Source organism: Andrena cerasifolii, chromosome 6, assembly GCF_050908995.1.
Source record: "Andrena cerasifolii isolate SP2316 chromosome 6, iyAndCera1_principal, whole genome shotgun sequence".
Classification (NCBI taxonomy): Eukaryota; Metazoa; Arthropoda; class Insecta; order Hymenoptera; family Andrenidae; genus Andrena; species Andrena cerasifolii.
The window spans coordinates 10,142,251-10,158,520 of record NC_135123.1 but is presented as its reverse complement, the minus strand read 5'-3'; the positions used below and the strand labels follow the sequence as shown (position 1 = coordinate 10,158,520).

Here is a 16,270-nt window from a genome sequence, read left to right as displayed (position 1 = left end):
GAATCTTTATTGCGGCTTGTAGAGATGTGGGAGTTATGTATATCAGGGCTGAGCAACTTGTTCGCCGACGCGGGCCGCACAGTCCCCACTACCAGTCAGCCGGTTCCCCCACCATAAGCAGATTCCTTTTACTCCTACGGGTGCAGTCATATATAGGTACGGCGTACACTGTAGGAATTAAAAGAGTATGGTGGGGGTCCTTCTGCGGCCCAGCAGAGTAGGTAAGTCAGGGAACGGGCCGCGGGTAGCCCAGCCCTGACGTATATGACCGTGAACCCACTCACGTGTGCACAGGTTGTTCAAAAAGTGATAGCTACTGCTTTCAGGGGTGAATCTACACTTCTGAGTCGGTGACGATTTGTGAAAAGAATTTGCAGCGAAATTGTTTATAACATTGAAAGGAGAAACGGCTAAAAGAAACCATACGTCGCTAACGTACCGTTTTCTCAAAAAAAACGTGGAAAATGGTTTCACTGGATAGGTAGATACATGGATCACTTCATCCGTGCCAAAATTTTAGAATTTTTTTTAGGAAATGGTGCGTTTACGACATACAGGTCTTTTTAGACATTTTCTTCTTTCAGCTACAGAATATGTTGATGTGAAGGAAAAAATTAACCCTCAAACCCCACACTGGGTCCGCGAGACCTAGGCCGTTTGGAAGATTCGTCACCACAACTAAACGGTAAATGGTGGGGAGCTCTGGTGGTGGGGCAAAAAACTTTGGGACACCTACTACGGATTCCGCGCAATGAGATCCCTAATTTACCTGAAGAAGCAAAGTGACATCGTGATAAAGTTAGTCTATGGGTCGCGCAGACCCAGTGTGGTGTCCGCGTTAGTATTTTCGGAAAAGTGGAGTTAACAATTGCTGCAGAACATTATTGTTTGTGCAGTGATTTGTTGATCAGACAGTGTTTCCAAAGCCGTGTAAAGTAGAATACATACTTTTCAATCAATAGAAAGTGTTTAAAATGCGATCGGCCGATTAACTCGGCTCCCCCATATTAAATCCTGAATGCGCCACTGCTACTGACTACTTTTGCCCCTTACTACTTTTATGCCATCGATACGATAGGTGACAAAGAATACATTCGGTGCTTCGTGTGCTCAAGAATTAGGTATATATACACTGCGAGGGATGATACGTTGACGGCAACGTGCTCTTTAATTACAGTCATTAAAAGCATTACTTGTAACCGTTGGCGTTGCGCGTGACCGAGATCACGACTCGCTGCGGCGTAACTGCGTTGCGAAATGATTCGGGGCACGCTTAGAGTGTTCACAGGCTTCTCGAAAACTTCGGCGACTTCGAAATGCATCGGCAGTAAGGATCTCCTCTGGGGATGGTGCCCCGAATGAAACGTTTGACGACGCTTCGACTTGAACTTGGACGGTCTTGAATTGGAACGATGATACGAACTGCGACGTGGCAGCGACACGGTGAACGAGCCATCTGTGACATATTTAGAGCCTGGTCTATAGGTGTCGTAATATGCAAGAGAGACTATCTGCATCATGTTCACCAAAGCGCTTCACTTTCACACTTAATTCACGGTCTGGGTCCTTTCTGACCCAACCGTAAATGTCTCTTTACTACACCTATTTGTACTTTTACCAGAAAAGTGGCAAGAGATCATAGCCAAGGGAAACTACTTTGATTAAAGAAACATGTAATATCTTTCTACTTTTTTACTTTCAACCCCCCGTGGTCACACCTTATAATCACAGACTGGTCGCAGCGTCATTTTTGAGTTACCATTTCCGTATTTTTGAATCTTTTAACTTTTCAGTGATATAAGCTCTGATATATTTTTTCTCTGTCTTTTTCTAGAGATGTAAATTTTGATATGTTGAAATTTGCATTTGGAAAAATAGTTGTGGATAAAAGCGATTGCTTTTGGTTATAATTCACTAATTTTTTCAAATTAATATTATTAAGTTTATATAATCAAATTAATATTATCAAATTAATATTATTAATTTTAGTGTATGCGAGTAAGAACTCTGTCTAGAGCTAGAGAATCACGAAAGGAAAAGAAACAAGAAGTAGAAATACATCTAACAGGCATTACTTTGAAACACCTTAATTCCTGTACATTGAATCTGCATGTTTGCAGTCTCAGTTACATCATATTCTGAACAAATAAATAACTTCGCCTTTGTGGCCAGAAACGTACCATCTGCGTTCCTCTCTTGCGGTGGACTGTAGATAAAATTCGCTGGCAGGGAACGAACTTTAGCGAGGCCAGGCCTGCTAACGGGTATTTTCTCGCTTGTCAGTAAAATGGATTCGCGCTCCCTAACATCGTCGTCATCTCCAACGCCACCGTCGTCTTCCCTTTCTCCCTTCACGTTATCATCGTCGTCATCGTCCTCCTCTTCTCCCACTTCCAGCAGCTCTTCCTGCTCCGCGGCTAATTCTCTTTCCAATTGCGTCTCCATGTCGAGTTCATCTTCCATCTTGCAAAGGTACCGCACGTTAACACCCGGTGCCCAGCGAAAAAGTGGCAGGATTTGTTCGTTGCCTTAAGATTACACCCTTACCTGTTTGTGACTTTCCTCGAGGTGTTTCATGAGCACGGCAACGACGACGTTCACGAGAACAAACTGCGCCATCAGGACGAAAATGACGAAAAAGATCGGGGCGATGATGGTGCTTACGCAACAATTCTTCACGCAGTCGGCTGCCTCGTCGCAATCGTCTCTCAACGTATCCTTCATGATACCGTTCCAATTGTCACCGGTGGCGACGCGGAAGAGCGTCAGGAACGCCATGCCGAAGTTGCTGAAATGGGCGTGCTCGCCAAGGCCCTGGCAAGGCATGTCGTCGTTGCATTCTACAACCAAGTAATTAACAATAAGGAAACTGTGTAATCGCCTTCAAGCTTGCTAACCAGGAAAGGCGAGTTAACTCTTCGGGATAACTTAACAGTAAATACACATTTGCAAAGTTGATATTTAAAGCTGGGGATTCACCTGGAAGCTAAGCTCAGCTAAGCTATGCTAATTTTTAAAAAATTAGCTTCGACACATCCTTATGGAACGGTTTCCACCAAAAGCTAAACCAAGCTGTGCTATGTTTTTTAAGTTTTATGGCAGAGCCAGACATAGAATAGCTTAGCTTAGCTTCCAAGTAATCTCTTCATCTTCTTGAATATTATATTACAGTTTTATTAGGAACATTGGAGTTAGTACTCACCTAAGCGGCCAAACAATTCCACGCCAAGAGCCGCGAATATGAAAAAAAGCAGGAAGAATAGCAGACCCAAGTTTCCGACTTGCGGTAACGCCTGCATTACCGTGTCTAAAAGGGCTCGTATTCCTTTTGCCATTTTCAGCAGCTTCAAAACTGCGAAGAAACACGTTCACAGGTTTAGAGCGTTCACTTGGTTCCATTGCGTATAAACAGAATACTTATCGACTGATTTAAGCCACTCGTTCAATTGCTCTATTCAACGTACCTCTAGCAATTCGCAGGACTCGCATCACGCGAATTATGGTAGGATTAATTGGAATGATTTTCGACTCGACCTCCTCAAGAACGATGCCAACCACCGAGAGTATCACGATTCCTACGTCCAATTGATTCCATCTGAAACGAAACGATTCTCTTTGGTATACTGTCGATCGCGTGGAATTGATAAGCCGCTATCTTCACCTCGCCCCGGGAAGAAGGGGGTGGAATTGAATGACGCATACTTGTCCTTAAGATAAAGGTGAAGACCCAAAGCGAGAAGCTTCATGAAGGATTCGAGGATAAAGACAGCAGTGAAGAAGTAATTGAATATCTTTAGGGCATAGGTCAGGGCCTTGGGCATCATGTAAAACTCCATTGCCATCGTGACAACGTTCAGGCCGATCACCGCAGCGATTGCTAGGTCGAAGTACTTGGACGTCACGACGTTATGGACGAACAGCCTGGATTTCGAGTAATTCGTGTAATAAGGTGGCTCGTGCATCTCTGAAAACCAAATAGTCCGTGAAAATCCTTCCTTTCGATCTTCGGTTCCTCGAAATCGATCGTTTCTTGATCATCGTGAGAGGGATTTTCATCAGTTCTGATAGTTCACGTGAAATTTTTTAAGCAAATTCAAAACTAGCAAAATGATCACTTAACCCCCCCTTAATTTCACGCGAACTACGTCATATGTCAATTTCATCAAAATCCCTCTGATGGAGCGCAAGAAACGATCGATTTGAAGTGAAACGGCACCGCGATTAAATCGTGCCTCAAACACTATTCGTCTTACTTCGACGTTTCTTCTCCATCTGCAACGCCCGTTTGGCAGCCCTTCGTACGCGTTCTTCCTTCTCCTGTTCCTCGCGACATCGGTGGAAGTTCTCCACCACGACACCCACGAACATATTCAGCACGAAGAAGCCAACCAGCAGGATGAACGCTATGAAGTACAGCAGCCTCCACTCCGAATAATTTTCAACTGGCTGTAATAGAACAATAAAAAAACACCTCGGCTTGTCGTACATATAAAAAGTTTCTCTTAAAAACAAAATGTTAAAATTGATATACTGCAACGAACTGTCACATAAATGTAATTCAAGATACAATAAAGTAACGCCGTATATTTTAAAGTAAACATCCAAGAAAACCATGACATATTATATTTTAGTTCCGGCAACGCAAAAGCACCGCGCGTTAAAAAATCGGACGTGTGCAGCGGGCCGAAGGGCACCGCAGCCAAGAGCCTTACCTGTTGATCGACGCCGACAGCGTCGAGCCCGGTGTACATGATGTTCACCCAGCCATCCCTTGAAGATAACACGAACAACGACATCAGGGCTTTCCCAAGATCATCGAAATTGTATTTCCTATTCAGCCAGATGTTCCGTTTATCGAGCAGGCAGTCCGTCTTGTTGCGGACATTCTTCACGTCAGGCCCGTCGCAATAAAAAAAGGCACCCTTGAACAGCTGGACGCCCAAGATACCGAAGATTACGAAAAAAGTACAGCATATCAAAACGATGTTGCCGATAGGTCGTAAAGAGGATAACAATGTCTGTACAACCAGCTTCAAACCAGGGGCTCGATTGATCACCCTTAACGGCCTCAGCGACCTTAAAAGCCTAAAAACCTGCAAGCAAAGTGATATAAATAATTAATAGGGCTGCCTTTGTAACCGATTAACAATATTAATCACAAATAATTGAATCGCCTTAGGTATGGATCACCAACAACTGTTTCTAACAATAAGTCAGATATCGATTTTGCTCGTTTCTGAATTGGGAACGGGATTGTAAAGACGGGGGTGGCGGAAATTCTCAGGATTTGATGAGGGGGATTTAGGTTAAAGTACTTAGTTTTTATATATTGAAAAGTTCAACTAGAAAATGTCAGGCGTACCCTCAATATTCCGAATATTCTTGGACTACTCGAGGAGAGCAGAGACATTGATAAATCGATTATGGAAATGACCACAAGAACTCCGTCCATGATATTCCAACCGGAGGTGAAGTAAGCGTCCGAGCCGTACAGCATGCCAGATGCAACGACCTGTGATAAATTACAACCCTCGTTATGAATAACTCCCCTGACGTTCAAGGGGGAGATGTCGCTGGCTGGTCGAGTTTGTCACCTTGATGAACATTTCAAACGCGAACACTCCAGTAAAAATGTAGTTCGCGCTGGCTAAAAAAACCCTCTCCCCGCTGTCCGGTGGTATGTTCGGCCGCTCCATTGCCAAGGTGATGCAATTCAGGCCAATGAAAAAGAGTACCACGTTATCGAACCATCTCTGGTCAACCAAAGATCGACATAGAACACGAAACCTGAAATGCGAACGGTGCATCGCAGCGGTTACGTTGCGAAATATCATTTACCTTTGCTAACCACAGGCATAAAATAGAAATGTGCATTAAGTTCCCGAAACGGCAAACATTGGACAAATTAAAGTGGTCCGTTGAATATTTCTGTGTCTCTAGTTTCCAAGACTCGTGAACTCAATTTTCTGTGACCGTTACGCGAGACCCCAGGGGGGCTTTTGCGACCACCGCGGGGGTATAATGTTGCGAAGGGACGTTATAAAGCGTACCTATTATTTGGTGGGAAAATGTAGAGCGAGTAGTCGTCGCGTTCTTTAAGGCAACCTTTGGGTTCAAAAAACATGAAGATCTTTTTAATCCTCTCGATGCTGCTCGCGCTCCCGTGGCCGTTTAAAGACGGCGCCTGCTCGTCAGCGTGCGGATTGTCGTCCTCTTGATCGGGAAGTCGTTTGATTCTGGGCAGTGGGCCAGTCTCCACTGACAGATTATTGATTGTACGCGCAGCTGAACATTGCATTGACACCTCGTCGGCGGGCAAGCCCTTCCCTGCCGACGACTGGACGTTCTCGTACCCGCGCAAAGAGTTCCTTCGCGAGAGATCGTCGATCCAACGCATCTTTAAAGCATATTAATCAGAGAAATTAGATCTCATACGCATGGGCCTTGGTGTATCTATGCGTAATCTCCATTCTTTCATAATTCTGATTTTCGTTTGTAGGTATAACTGATCCGTAGAGCAGGGCTGCGCAGGGAGCCGTTCTTAGCGCCTAGCTGCGAGCAACCCGCCTGTCCGTTGCTAAGGTTAGAATCGGTGAGGCGGACTGCAAATAGTGTACGTGCATTTGGTATGACTTGAACCCAGCTCTATACACTGCTGCAGTTCTCACCGATTCTAACCTTAGCAGCGGGACAGGCGGGTTGCTCGCAGCTAGGCGCTAAAAACGGCTCCCTGAGCAGCCCTGCCGTAGAGTGTCCTGACCACCTAACCACTAAATCACAATTCTAATATTCATTTCATATTAAATACATTTTTCAAATGCAATTGCCCTCAAATAATTCAATTAATCAAAATATTTTTAATAAACCACTAAATCATAATTCTAATATTCAATGCATATTAAATACATCTTTCAAATTCAATTACCCTCCACAACAACTGTCCGACTTTCTTGAGAGTTAAAAATTCTCCCAGCATGTTGTAATTTACATAGTTTAAATTTAGCGTTCTACGTGGAAAATGATTTTTGGATCAGCCATTTCCTTTCACTGTTTTTTTAATGCAATGGAGAATATTTCTTCTTTCAGGATTTTTCTCCACATTTTCTATTTTTTCTTACGTGACTTTCCTTCGCCTCCCCTTCTCTATCTTTTCTACTTCATAATTCCTTGTTAAACCTCTTTACTCACCTGATTGGGCGTTGCTGTATAGCGTCTTATAGAGGAGCTACGACTTTCAATGGAATTGTTTGGGCTGAGGCTACGATTATTGCTTGTTAGGACGGTCGTGCGATTGTTCGGCGTGTCGCTTTGCGTGTCGTTCTTTATCGAACCGTGTAAATAGCCGCCATTGAAGCTGAAAATTAATTTTACCGTCAGAAACCTACTATCGTTCTTCCTTCGGTAAAAAAATTATACCTATTACGTCTTAATATGTACGTGCTTTGCGTTTTGAGAAATTTCCCCAAGGAGAATTGAAATAAGAAAATAATAGGAAAAAGGAAACTCTGGTTCACTATATCGTTGCATCCATTGCCAATTGAGGACCTTGCAGCAGGAAGGGTGCAATTCCATTTTTATTAGTTTTTGAGTTGCGACACGTAATACACGTAAAAAAAAATTATTGCATATTTTGAACCTGCACCCATTACTGTTTTGTGCAATATTTTTGTTTTAGGCAGCTCCAGATTTGAAAAATTCGCCGAAAATAGAAATAAAAACTTATCAACTCAATAACGACTACTTCTTGTGAGAAAATATATATTATTCAATTAGTGTTCTCTTTTTAATGTTAAGTCGAAGCTATAATTTTATAAACAGTTGTTTCTAATTTATTCGAAGTTGGTAAACGCCGAGCTGCACCCCTCTTGCTGCAAGATCCTCGATTCATTTAGTATTACAAATTTCACTAAATTCTTTGTACATTGATCCCCATTTATTTGTGTCTTACGTTGTGTTGAAGCCGAGGGTGCTTCGACCGTTGTTCAAAACTGTGGCCCTTCCAGAAGGGTCGTCTTCCGTTTGCGACCAGCGTTTCTTCTTTAGGGATGGTCGTGATAATTTCCACGAGTAACCCCTTTGTATTCTTGGCGGGCTGTAACAAGACGGGGAATGAAATGAAAAATTTTTATCACCCGTTACTTTCAATGCCATCGAATGCACAGTCCGTTATGTCTCTGTTCTTTTTGAGAATTCTCTAACTTTTATTTAAATTACAGTGAACATTGTACTATAGATTGGCATTGATCCTTGTTACAACATAGCAAATGGCGAGGAAGGAAGGCGACAGAAACTTTCGATAGGTTTACATAATATTGCTAAAATATCTTCCCCCTTTTCCTTTTTACTCCTTTCTCTGCAGTATGAAATAAAGTGACACCTTGAACTGGATGACTCCCTCGTCGCAGGATTAACTACAGCAGTGACAAGACTTATCCGTCGCTGAAATTCTCCAGCTATCAGATTCTTCGTTGGTATTTTGTTCGAGACGTCTGGTAACTTTAACAGCCCCGAAGGGATGCTGCACTGGCTCTGTAAAAAAAAACAATATCCTCATGCGATTGCTTCAAAATTGAGAAACTCTGAAACCCCTCGCTACCTAAAATTTTTAAAAAGTTCAATTTCAACGTAGATAAATTAGTCGTAATTTAATTAGTTTGATACAATTATTTTGCTTTAAATAGTGTTTTTGTATTATATAATATATGAGATGAGGGCACGTACCCCGGAACGATCGATAGATTCGATCGACAATGCCGCGGTTGGGTAAACAGCCCGACAGTTTAAATCTCTGTAGCCAACGTCGAGGGTGGTGTTAGGCGAATCCTGAGGCGTGGCTGCTGTGTGGGTAATTATCGGCGGCTGCCCCACGCCGCCCATCATTTTATTTTCCTTTTGAATGTTACACTTCGGCTCATCGATCTGATGCCTCCAAACAGTGTTCTGCTTTTCCCTGCTGTTGTTGTCTTTATACTTGCGCAACTCTTCTGCACTCTGCCACGAGTTCTTACGGTCCTACGAGTCAGCAATAATCTACCCTTATTTCCATTATCACGCAAAACAGGGCATTTTCGTTTCAGAAAAGATACATTAAATATTCAAAGGAATCACATAATCCTAAAAATAAAATTCAACTAACTAAATGGAAATAAAAAAATGTTTTCTTAACTACAGTGGAAATGTTTTATTCTGCGATGCACGTAACGTATATGTATATTCATTTTGGTTCCAATAAAATGATAAAAGCCTTCTCCTGAGTATCAGATTTGGATTTGAGAACCGAGGGCTGAATGTTTTATTTAAAGAATTTTTAGTAGAAGACTTGAAATATTCTGTGTGTAACCCCTGTACGAGTCCAAAGAAGGAGTAAAGCTGCTGCAGCAACGAAAAAGTTTAGATGTATATGTAATGTGTTGTTGTTTCTTCAGAGTAATTGATGGTGATTAACAATAACGAAACTGAGTTTCTCTGTAATCAAGTAATTATATTTCGTTATTTAAGTTTATTTACACTACTATTTACAAAGTTCCTACCTGTAATCAAGAAACGACATTTAATGTCACTGATCACCCTGTTAATCTCTATTTCCAAGTTCTGTTAATACCTTTAATTTATAATTACTCTGCGTGAATTGCCACGTGCATAACTGTTTTCTGTTTACCCTCTCGCCCTTCACACCCTCTACTTTATTAGCGCTCGAGAGAGCGCGGCAGTATTCAAATTAAATTAAAGGAATTACATTTCCTTTACGTATATAAAAGAAACGTCATTAATTTAAGTCAGAGGCAAAGATGACTTGAGAAACGTTGGTCAAACGATTATTGGTTCGAGTGCAATCCCCGTGCCAAGAAATTTGTGGAACTGGTTGAAAGCGTTACACGCTAATGTCGAGCAAAATTTCACGATAATTGTTCAATAATTATCTAGGACTAGCTCAGCCACCGAGCTGAGCACACAATCTAATGTTGTCTGAAAAGCACTGGGAAGACTTGCAAATATGAACAATGGCCACTGCGCAAACTGTCAACAGTCAACCGTCAGCGAAAGACGAGTGTGTACACAGCTCTTCCTTTCAGCTTGGCAAATGGATCGTTTCCTGGAGAAATTGCTAAGGAGCACGGGGAACTTTGCTATACAGCGATGTCAAACATCGAAAATGAAGAGTTAATTGCAGGACTAACGAGGGCCAGTCACGAAGCCATCGATTTTAATGAAACTTGTATATAGTAGTTCTTAGAAAGACATTCAACATATACACAGTGAGCCTGGAAAAGATGATTTCCTTGACCCATTTCTCTCATAATTTTCATATCGACAGGGTGAAAATGGCCCTCACAAGTGGGCTTGGTAAAACTTGAAAGAAAATTAGCGAAAATTTAGAAAATTGTTGGAATTAGGAGGAAGGTTTAAATGCGAATGTTATATGCTTTCTGTAAATTGTATGTACACACCTGAGTGTATGTATCGCTATCAGTGATCGAATGTGATCTCGATATCCTGGAGGACCCTTCGTCGCTCCCCATTCCTGCTTCCTTTGCAGCAAGCCTAGCCATTTCTCTTTGTTCGCGTTCCCTTCTTTCGTTCCTCTGCATAAATACATCAACGTTCCTTGATACTTACTCTAACATTAGAGGCTGAACTTATACTTGATGTAATTAATTGCTGATTTTCGAATAAAAAACGTATTCACTTCTAAACGAACTATTTTAAGTAATTTAACGTAACACATGATATATAATTCAATATAACGGCAATTCATTTTATTAGTAAATGTGCAAAGCAAAAATTCCAAAAGTACTGTTCTATCCCGATATTACGGTAACTGTAATTGAGGAGCTTGCAGCAAGAGGGGTGCAGCTCCAGTTTTTACAGTTGTTGAGTTATGATGTGTTTTATTGCAAATAAATAAAAATAATAATATCAATATTAATATCAATATTAATATTTTTATTATAGAATACTTTTCGCCAAAAATAGAAATAAAAACTTATCAACTCAATAACTAGGTAATACTTATTGTGCGAAAATATATATTTTTCAATTAGTGTTCTCTTCTTAATGTTAAATCAAAGCAATAATTGTATACACAGTTTTTTCTAATTTACTCGAAGTTGGTAAAGATGGAGCTGCAAGATCCTCAATTCAAAATCCCCAGTTTTGTTTCTATGTAAAAAATATTCGCGCATTATATTAAAAGGAATCGATACAGAATTAAATAACTCGAAATTATTTTAAGCAACACCTCCAGTTTCCCTTTCGTGATACTTCGACACTTTCATGATGAAACATAATGCAATTAATGGAGAATATAAATAAGATTTGAATAATGGTAATTAAATCGAATTAGTAAACGAATTTTCAAAGACGAAGGCCTGGCCGTGTGCTGTCATACCTCTGAGGAGAATCCTTCGACCAGAATCGCGACCAGTAGATTGAACAGAACATAATTTCCAAAAGTCATCAGCGCGACGAAGTAAAGTGCCGCCCAGTGGGAGGTTTTCTGCATGCCGTTGAACAGCACAACATTCCAGTCTTCTTGCGTCAAGATCTACGTAATAGAGGAGAAGAGGAAAATCTCTAGTGTACGTGACGCGAACGACTTCCACTATGATTTACGAGACGAATGATAGGCAGAATTTCTAACATAAAATAGACATTAAACGATAAATCCTTTACATAATCCGATTCTCTTAATTATTTAAATCGATCTTTACATCGTACTTTACGTTTCATCGTATTTTCTTAATTACACTATTATTACAGTTCCCATTTAATCACCGAACTATGACTACCAACCGAGAATTTGTCTTCGTATCCATTGCGGAACTAATCTCGACGGTTTATCTGCTAATTAGACCGATCGAGAGTGCAACGAGAAAAAAAAAACGGCTCGAAGAAAAGGAAGCACCGATCACTGTCGCCTCGTATATATTTTCCCATTTTTTTCTTTGTCTTTCTTTCTGTTACAGAGATACTTGCACCAATTTCACCACGAATTTCTCTCTGCGCGGCAGTGCGTGGTAAACGCTTAAAGTGGTTACTCGGCGTGTGACGGCTCTTTTATTCTCATTTCCCCGTCGCAAAATATTCCCATACACAGCAACAAGCATAGGTAACAACGAGATGCGGTTATTGTATAAAAAAAAAAAAAAAAAAAAATTAATAAGGGGAGCAAAGTAGCAACACGCGTGTGGAACCCCGTGTAATCGATTAACTCCGCCGACCGACAACCACGGACCGTGTTAATCGCACGATAAACAAATCATTACCCACGCCCGTTCATTTTCTGCGAGCAACGAAAATCGGTGTAAGATAACGTTCAGAAAAAGAAAACAGCAAAAGAACAAGAAAACAGAAAGAGCGAGAGAGAGAGAGAGAAAGAGAAAGACCGAGAGAGAGAGAGAGAGAGAAAGAAAGAAAGAGAGAGAAACATAGAAAGAGAGAGAGAGAGAGAGAGAGAGAAAAAGAGAGAGAGAGAAACTCGTGACCGCGTTGGTAATCTGAAATGACGCTCCATCGAGCCATAAGTCCATAAGTGACGCGAAAGTGGATAGAGAAGAAGTGAATAGAGGGAACGAAGAAGAGAAATACGATACAGTCAACGATGGATACATAATAAAGTCGTGAAACCACTTGGGTCCGTGTGCAGCGCCCCCGCATTCATTTAAAATTCCCATTGATCTCGCTGAAAGATACAAGAATCCCTAAAATGCGGCGTCGTATGTAAACGATTGTCTCTCGATAGCCTCCGCCCACGACCCTTGCCTGAACCTGGGAGCCCACGACTTCACTATACGCCCATCGGTGACCATCCGCGGCGCGGCTTTATCGGGGGGAGCGAGCTAGGGGTCACGGTGGGCGGAGAAAGCGACGGAACTATTAACGCAGCACTAACGTAACACGTACGCGGGCGTACGCGCGCAGGTGTAAGATATACAGAGCACAAAAAGGCACAGAGATATAGAGCACAGATATAGGTACAGATATAGATATGGGCGGAGGTACAGACCGTAGGCATAGACAGATACAGAGAATGAATATAGACAGAGATAGATATAGATGTAGACATAAACATAGCGTAGCATAAATAAACGGATATAGATGCGGAGGGTGGTAAGATACCTTGTGCTCGTGGATACTTAGCGCGTATACAGTGTTTTCTGGCGTAAGAGGGGGGAACAGTGGTACCTGAAAGACCGTGACAAGGGCCCAGACGATGTCGTTGAAATGTTTGCGATCACAGCGACACATTGGGTGCCGCGAGACCACCTCGGCACAGGTGCAGGGCCGACTCCGGTCCGCCCACATGCAAAACTTACCCCCGAACAGGTACATCCCTAGGATGCTGCAACCGAGACAATCCGCCGGCCTAAAGTATCACCGCGATTCATATCAATGGTAAGGGTGAGGGAACGGGGATACCGGTGCCACTTCACCTCGCGAAGCGTCTCCAATCTCTTATCGGCAAAATCATCCATAGGAGAAGAGCGGCGGCGCAATCGTCTCAGCCCGACCCCGTCCCAACCTGCACGCGCATATCTGGCGTGGAGGTTCATTGTTACACTTGGTCTTCGGCATTCCATCGCGGCCGGTTTCTTTTTCAGTGCTGTTTTTAGCAGTGGAAAATAACGAGGGTTGTTGGAAATGGTCGTTGTTGACTTTAGAGGCGCGCGGTGCTGTTTCAAGTGGGTGGTATATATTTTATGAATTTTGGCTTGGGGATTATGCGTCTGCGAGCACCGAAACACTCTTGTTTATGGAACGGTTACTGAGGAGGAGGGGGTAGTGCACAGATATCTGGTAAGGGTGGTGCATGAGGTTTTGGATCACCGATTTCATTATTTCGCGTATAGATAGTACTTAAGGGGGCATTCCGGTTAGACGGGTTGAAGAAATCGAATTTTTTTAAAAACATTAGAAGAGCAATAATTCTATTATTTGTGTATTTTTTATTTACTGCAGAAATGTAGTTTAATAAATAGAAAAATGTTTTATTCCATTACTATAGTTATTTTGGTCGCAATAAATTCCTGAAAATCGCTGAATTTGTCGGCGCGTTATCCGGAATGACCCCTTAACTCTTCGTGGTCACACGAGGTGAAGATAGAGCGTACTAGCCAAGATTTTTCAAGAAAATCGAGTACACAGCCTCCCCTTTCCAAACCCCTCGCTATTTGCACTCATACGAAACCTTAATCAAGGCACAGTGTCAGCATAATGGCAATCTGCAATATATTTCTACTAACTTTTCAATTATTTCATCCGATTTTTACCAACTACATTCAAGATTTTAGCAAAATTCGTAACTCGAAACGTTGAAACTTCCGTTGTGGGAATAATCGAGCAATAAATTAGCTGTCTTTTCATTAGAATGGCATTCTAGTTGAAGACCGCCATCGTCAGCGAGCCAATTAAAATTTAAATCATGTTCAACTTACGACCCAACGTCGTGTGTTTGTTCTACTATTTTATTAGGATTTTAAATTTCCTTGGCAGGCACGTTTCAAGATATTTTCGTCTTTTTACGAAAATTTTACCAGCCTCTGTCTTGTAAAGAATCGTCAGCGATGGAAAAGAAACGGCGAAGAAACTTTAATTTTTAAACTTCCACTTTTAAACCCGCTAAATGCTATTAAAAATAGGCACTCAATACGGAGAGAGATGATCTCCAATGGGAATGGATCGAATCGAACTGACAATTGGCATCAAGAAAAACTACGATTCGATTTCGATAGAACGGAGACACTTCGCTGTCAGCGATTAAGCAGGTATGTCGGGTGAACAGCAAGAACAACTGTCACTCGAAGCTTGTACAGTCACATTCTGCAAGATCGGCGTGTCCGTCCACTTATGCAAAGTGCACGTGCCTTGGCGAGTAACAAATAGGCGAGCACGTGTAATATACTTATGTGTCGTTACCAAGCGAATGTTGCGTAAGCTGCGTGTAACTGTAAGAAACAGTACAACGATAATGGTAAAAGCAGCGCGAGAAACGCTGCCACCGAGATTTCGTTAACAAAGTCACATATATGTACATTCCATCAACTTCTGTAATCTAGAAGAATCTCTGATCAACAGTGGCGGATTTAACGGACGGCCGATGGCCAATTGCCGCCTGGGCCTCTGCCACAGTAGGCCCCGCCAGGGCCCCATCTACACAAAAATTATGATTTTATCCAAACACTAGGTATATTCTTTTTTATTTCCTATAATTTTCATACCACACGCGAGTAAATTTATTTGTAATTCTGTTATGTATACAGGATGTCCCAGGACGTTTGCCATCTGGGCATTTTCCCTTAAGGGGAGGTTCCGGTCTAAAAACTTAGCTCCTCAAACAAAAAATTTTAATTTAAAAAAAATCGAATTTAATGTCAACTAAATTTCATAAAATTTAACTCCTCCAAAGAAAAATTAACTTTAAAAAATCGAATTTAATGTCAACTAAATTTAATAAAAATAATTATTTCCTTTTTCGAATGTTCAACCTTTTAGGAATATGTGTTTAAAAGGATTTTTTGAAATTCGTAAAATTCCCCGAGTTATAGGCATTTGAGTAGCAGCATGGCCACTCGGCACTCACATAAAACTTTATAAATACGTTTCCCTCGAAAGAGTGTTCTCCAAATCAGTGGAACTTTTTATTTCGAAGAGTGTACTCCTGGCTCGTGGATAGGCCAGTAAAATTTGAAAAAAATTGAAAATTTATAATTTTTAAAGGCGTTGAAAGGACGAAAAATATAGGGGAAAAGTGGTTTCAAACTTCAAGTGTTATTATTTTCTAAAAAAATGTAATTCTTGCAATTTTTTCTGGTCTAATCCACGAGCGAGTTTCATGCCCTTTAATAATCTGACATTGTTTTTTATTTCAGACCAATGGTTTAGTTAGGTGCTAAAGGTTCCACCGATTTGGATGAATTTTTTGACGCCTTGACTTTAACGACTCCCCAGTGCCGTCTGCAATGCTTAATTATAAAGCAAAAAATATATTTCTATAGTTTAAGACATCTTTAATGCAACACAAGAAGTCCCATTAAATTATATATAGTAGTTCTCCTTTAATTAATTCCCAAACATCACCTATTTTCATGTGCTTTAGGCCGGAACAGCCCCTTAAATCCACCACTGCCGGTCAGCTACCGTTCACGTGCCCGTATTTCTGCCAATTCTGTCGATCCTTTTCTCCCGCGAAAAATCGTCTGAATAATTAATACTGTCTCTTTCTAACAAAGAGCAGCATAAACGCGAGAAACGCCCCCGTCGTTGCAGAATG

General features: G+C 41.4%; 1 protein-coding gene across 5 annotated transcripts in view; it reads right to left on the bottom strand.

The window, feature by feature from the left end:
* Ca-alpha1t (Ca[2+]-channel protein alpha[[1]] subunit T) overlaps nt 1-16,270 on the bottom strand; it is a 78,579-nt gene that overhangs the window by 5,160 nt on the left and 57,149 nt on the right. For 4 of the 5 annotated variants that reach the window (XM_076815147.1, XM_076815151.1, XM_076815146.1 and 1 more), the window contains 18 exons: nt 13,186-13,342; nt 11,390-11,545; nt 10,449-10,583; nt 8,722-9,012; nt 8,378-8,529; nt 7,949-8,092; nt 7,189-7,354; nt 6,051-6,397; nt 5,595-5,787; nt 5,363-5,512; nt 4,713-5,093; nt 4,254-4,446; nt 3,703-3,964; nt 3,465-3,595; nt 3,203-3,352; nt 2,548-2,840; nt 2,181-2,463; nt 1,194-1,456 (listed from right to left, as the gene is read on the bottom strand). In XM_076815147.1, the coding sequence (XP_076671262.1) occupies nt 1,194-1,456; nt 2,181-2,463; nt 2,548-2,840; nt 3,203-3,352; nt 3,465-3,595; nt 3,703-3,964; nt 4,254-4,446; nt 4,713-5,093; nt 5,363-5,512; nt 5,595-5,787; nt 6,051-6,397; nt 7,189-7,354; nt 7,949-8,092; nt 8,378-8,529; nt 8,722-9,012; nt 10,449-10,583; nt 11,390-11,545; nt 13,186-13,342 (3,847 nt within the window). The remainder of the gene's footprint in view (nt 1-1,193; nt 1,457-2,180; nt 2,464-2,547; nt 2,841-3,202; nt 3,353-3,464; nt 3,596-3,702; nt 3,965-4,253; nt 4,447-4,712; nt 5,094-5,362; nt 5,513-5,594; nt 5,788-6,050; nt 6,398-7,188; nt 7,355-7,948; nt 8,093-8,377; nt 8,530-8,721; nt 9,013-10,448; nt 10,584-11,389; nt 11,546-13,185; nt 13,343-16,270) is intronic. The other variant, XM_076815148.1, reaches the window with a different exon arrangement.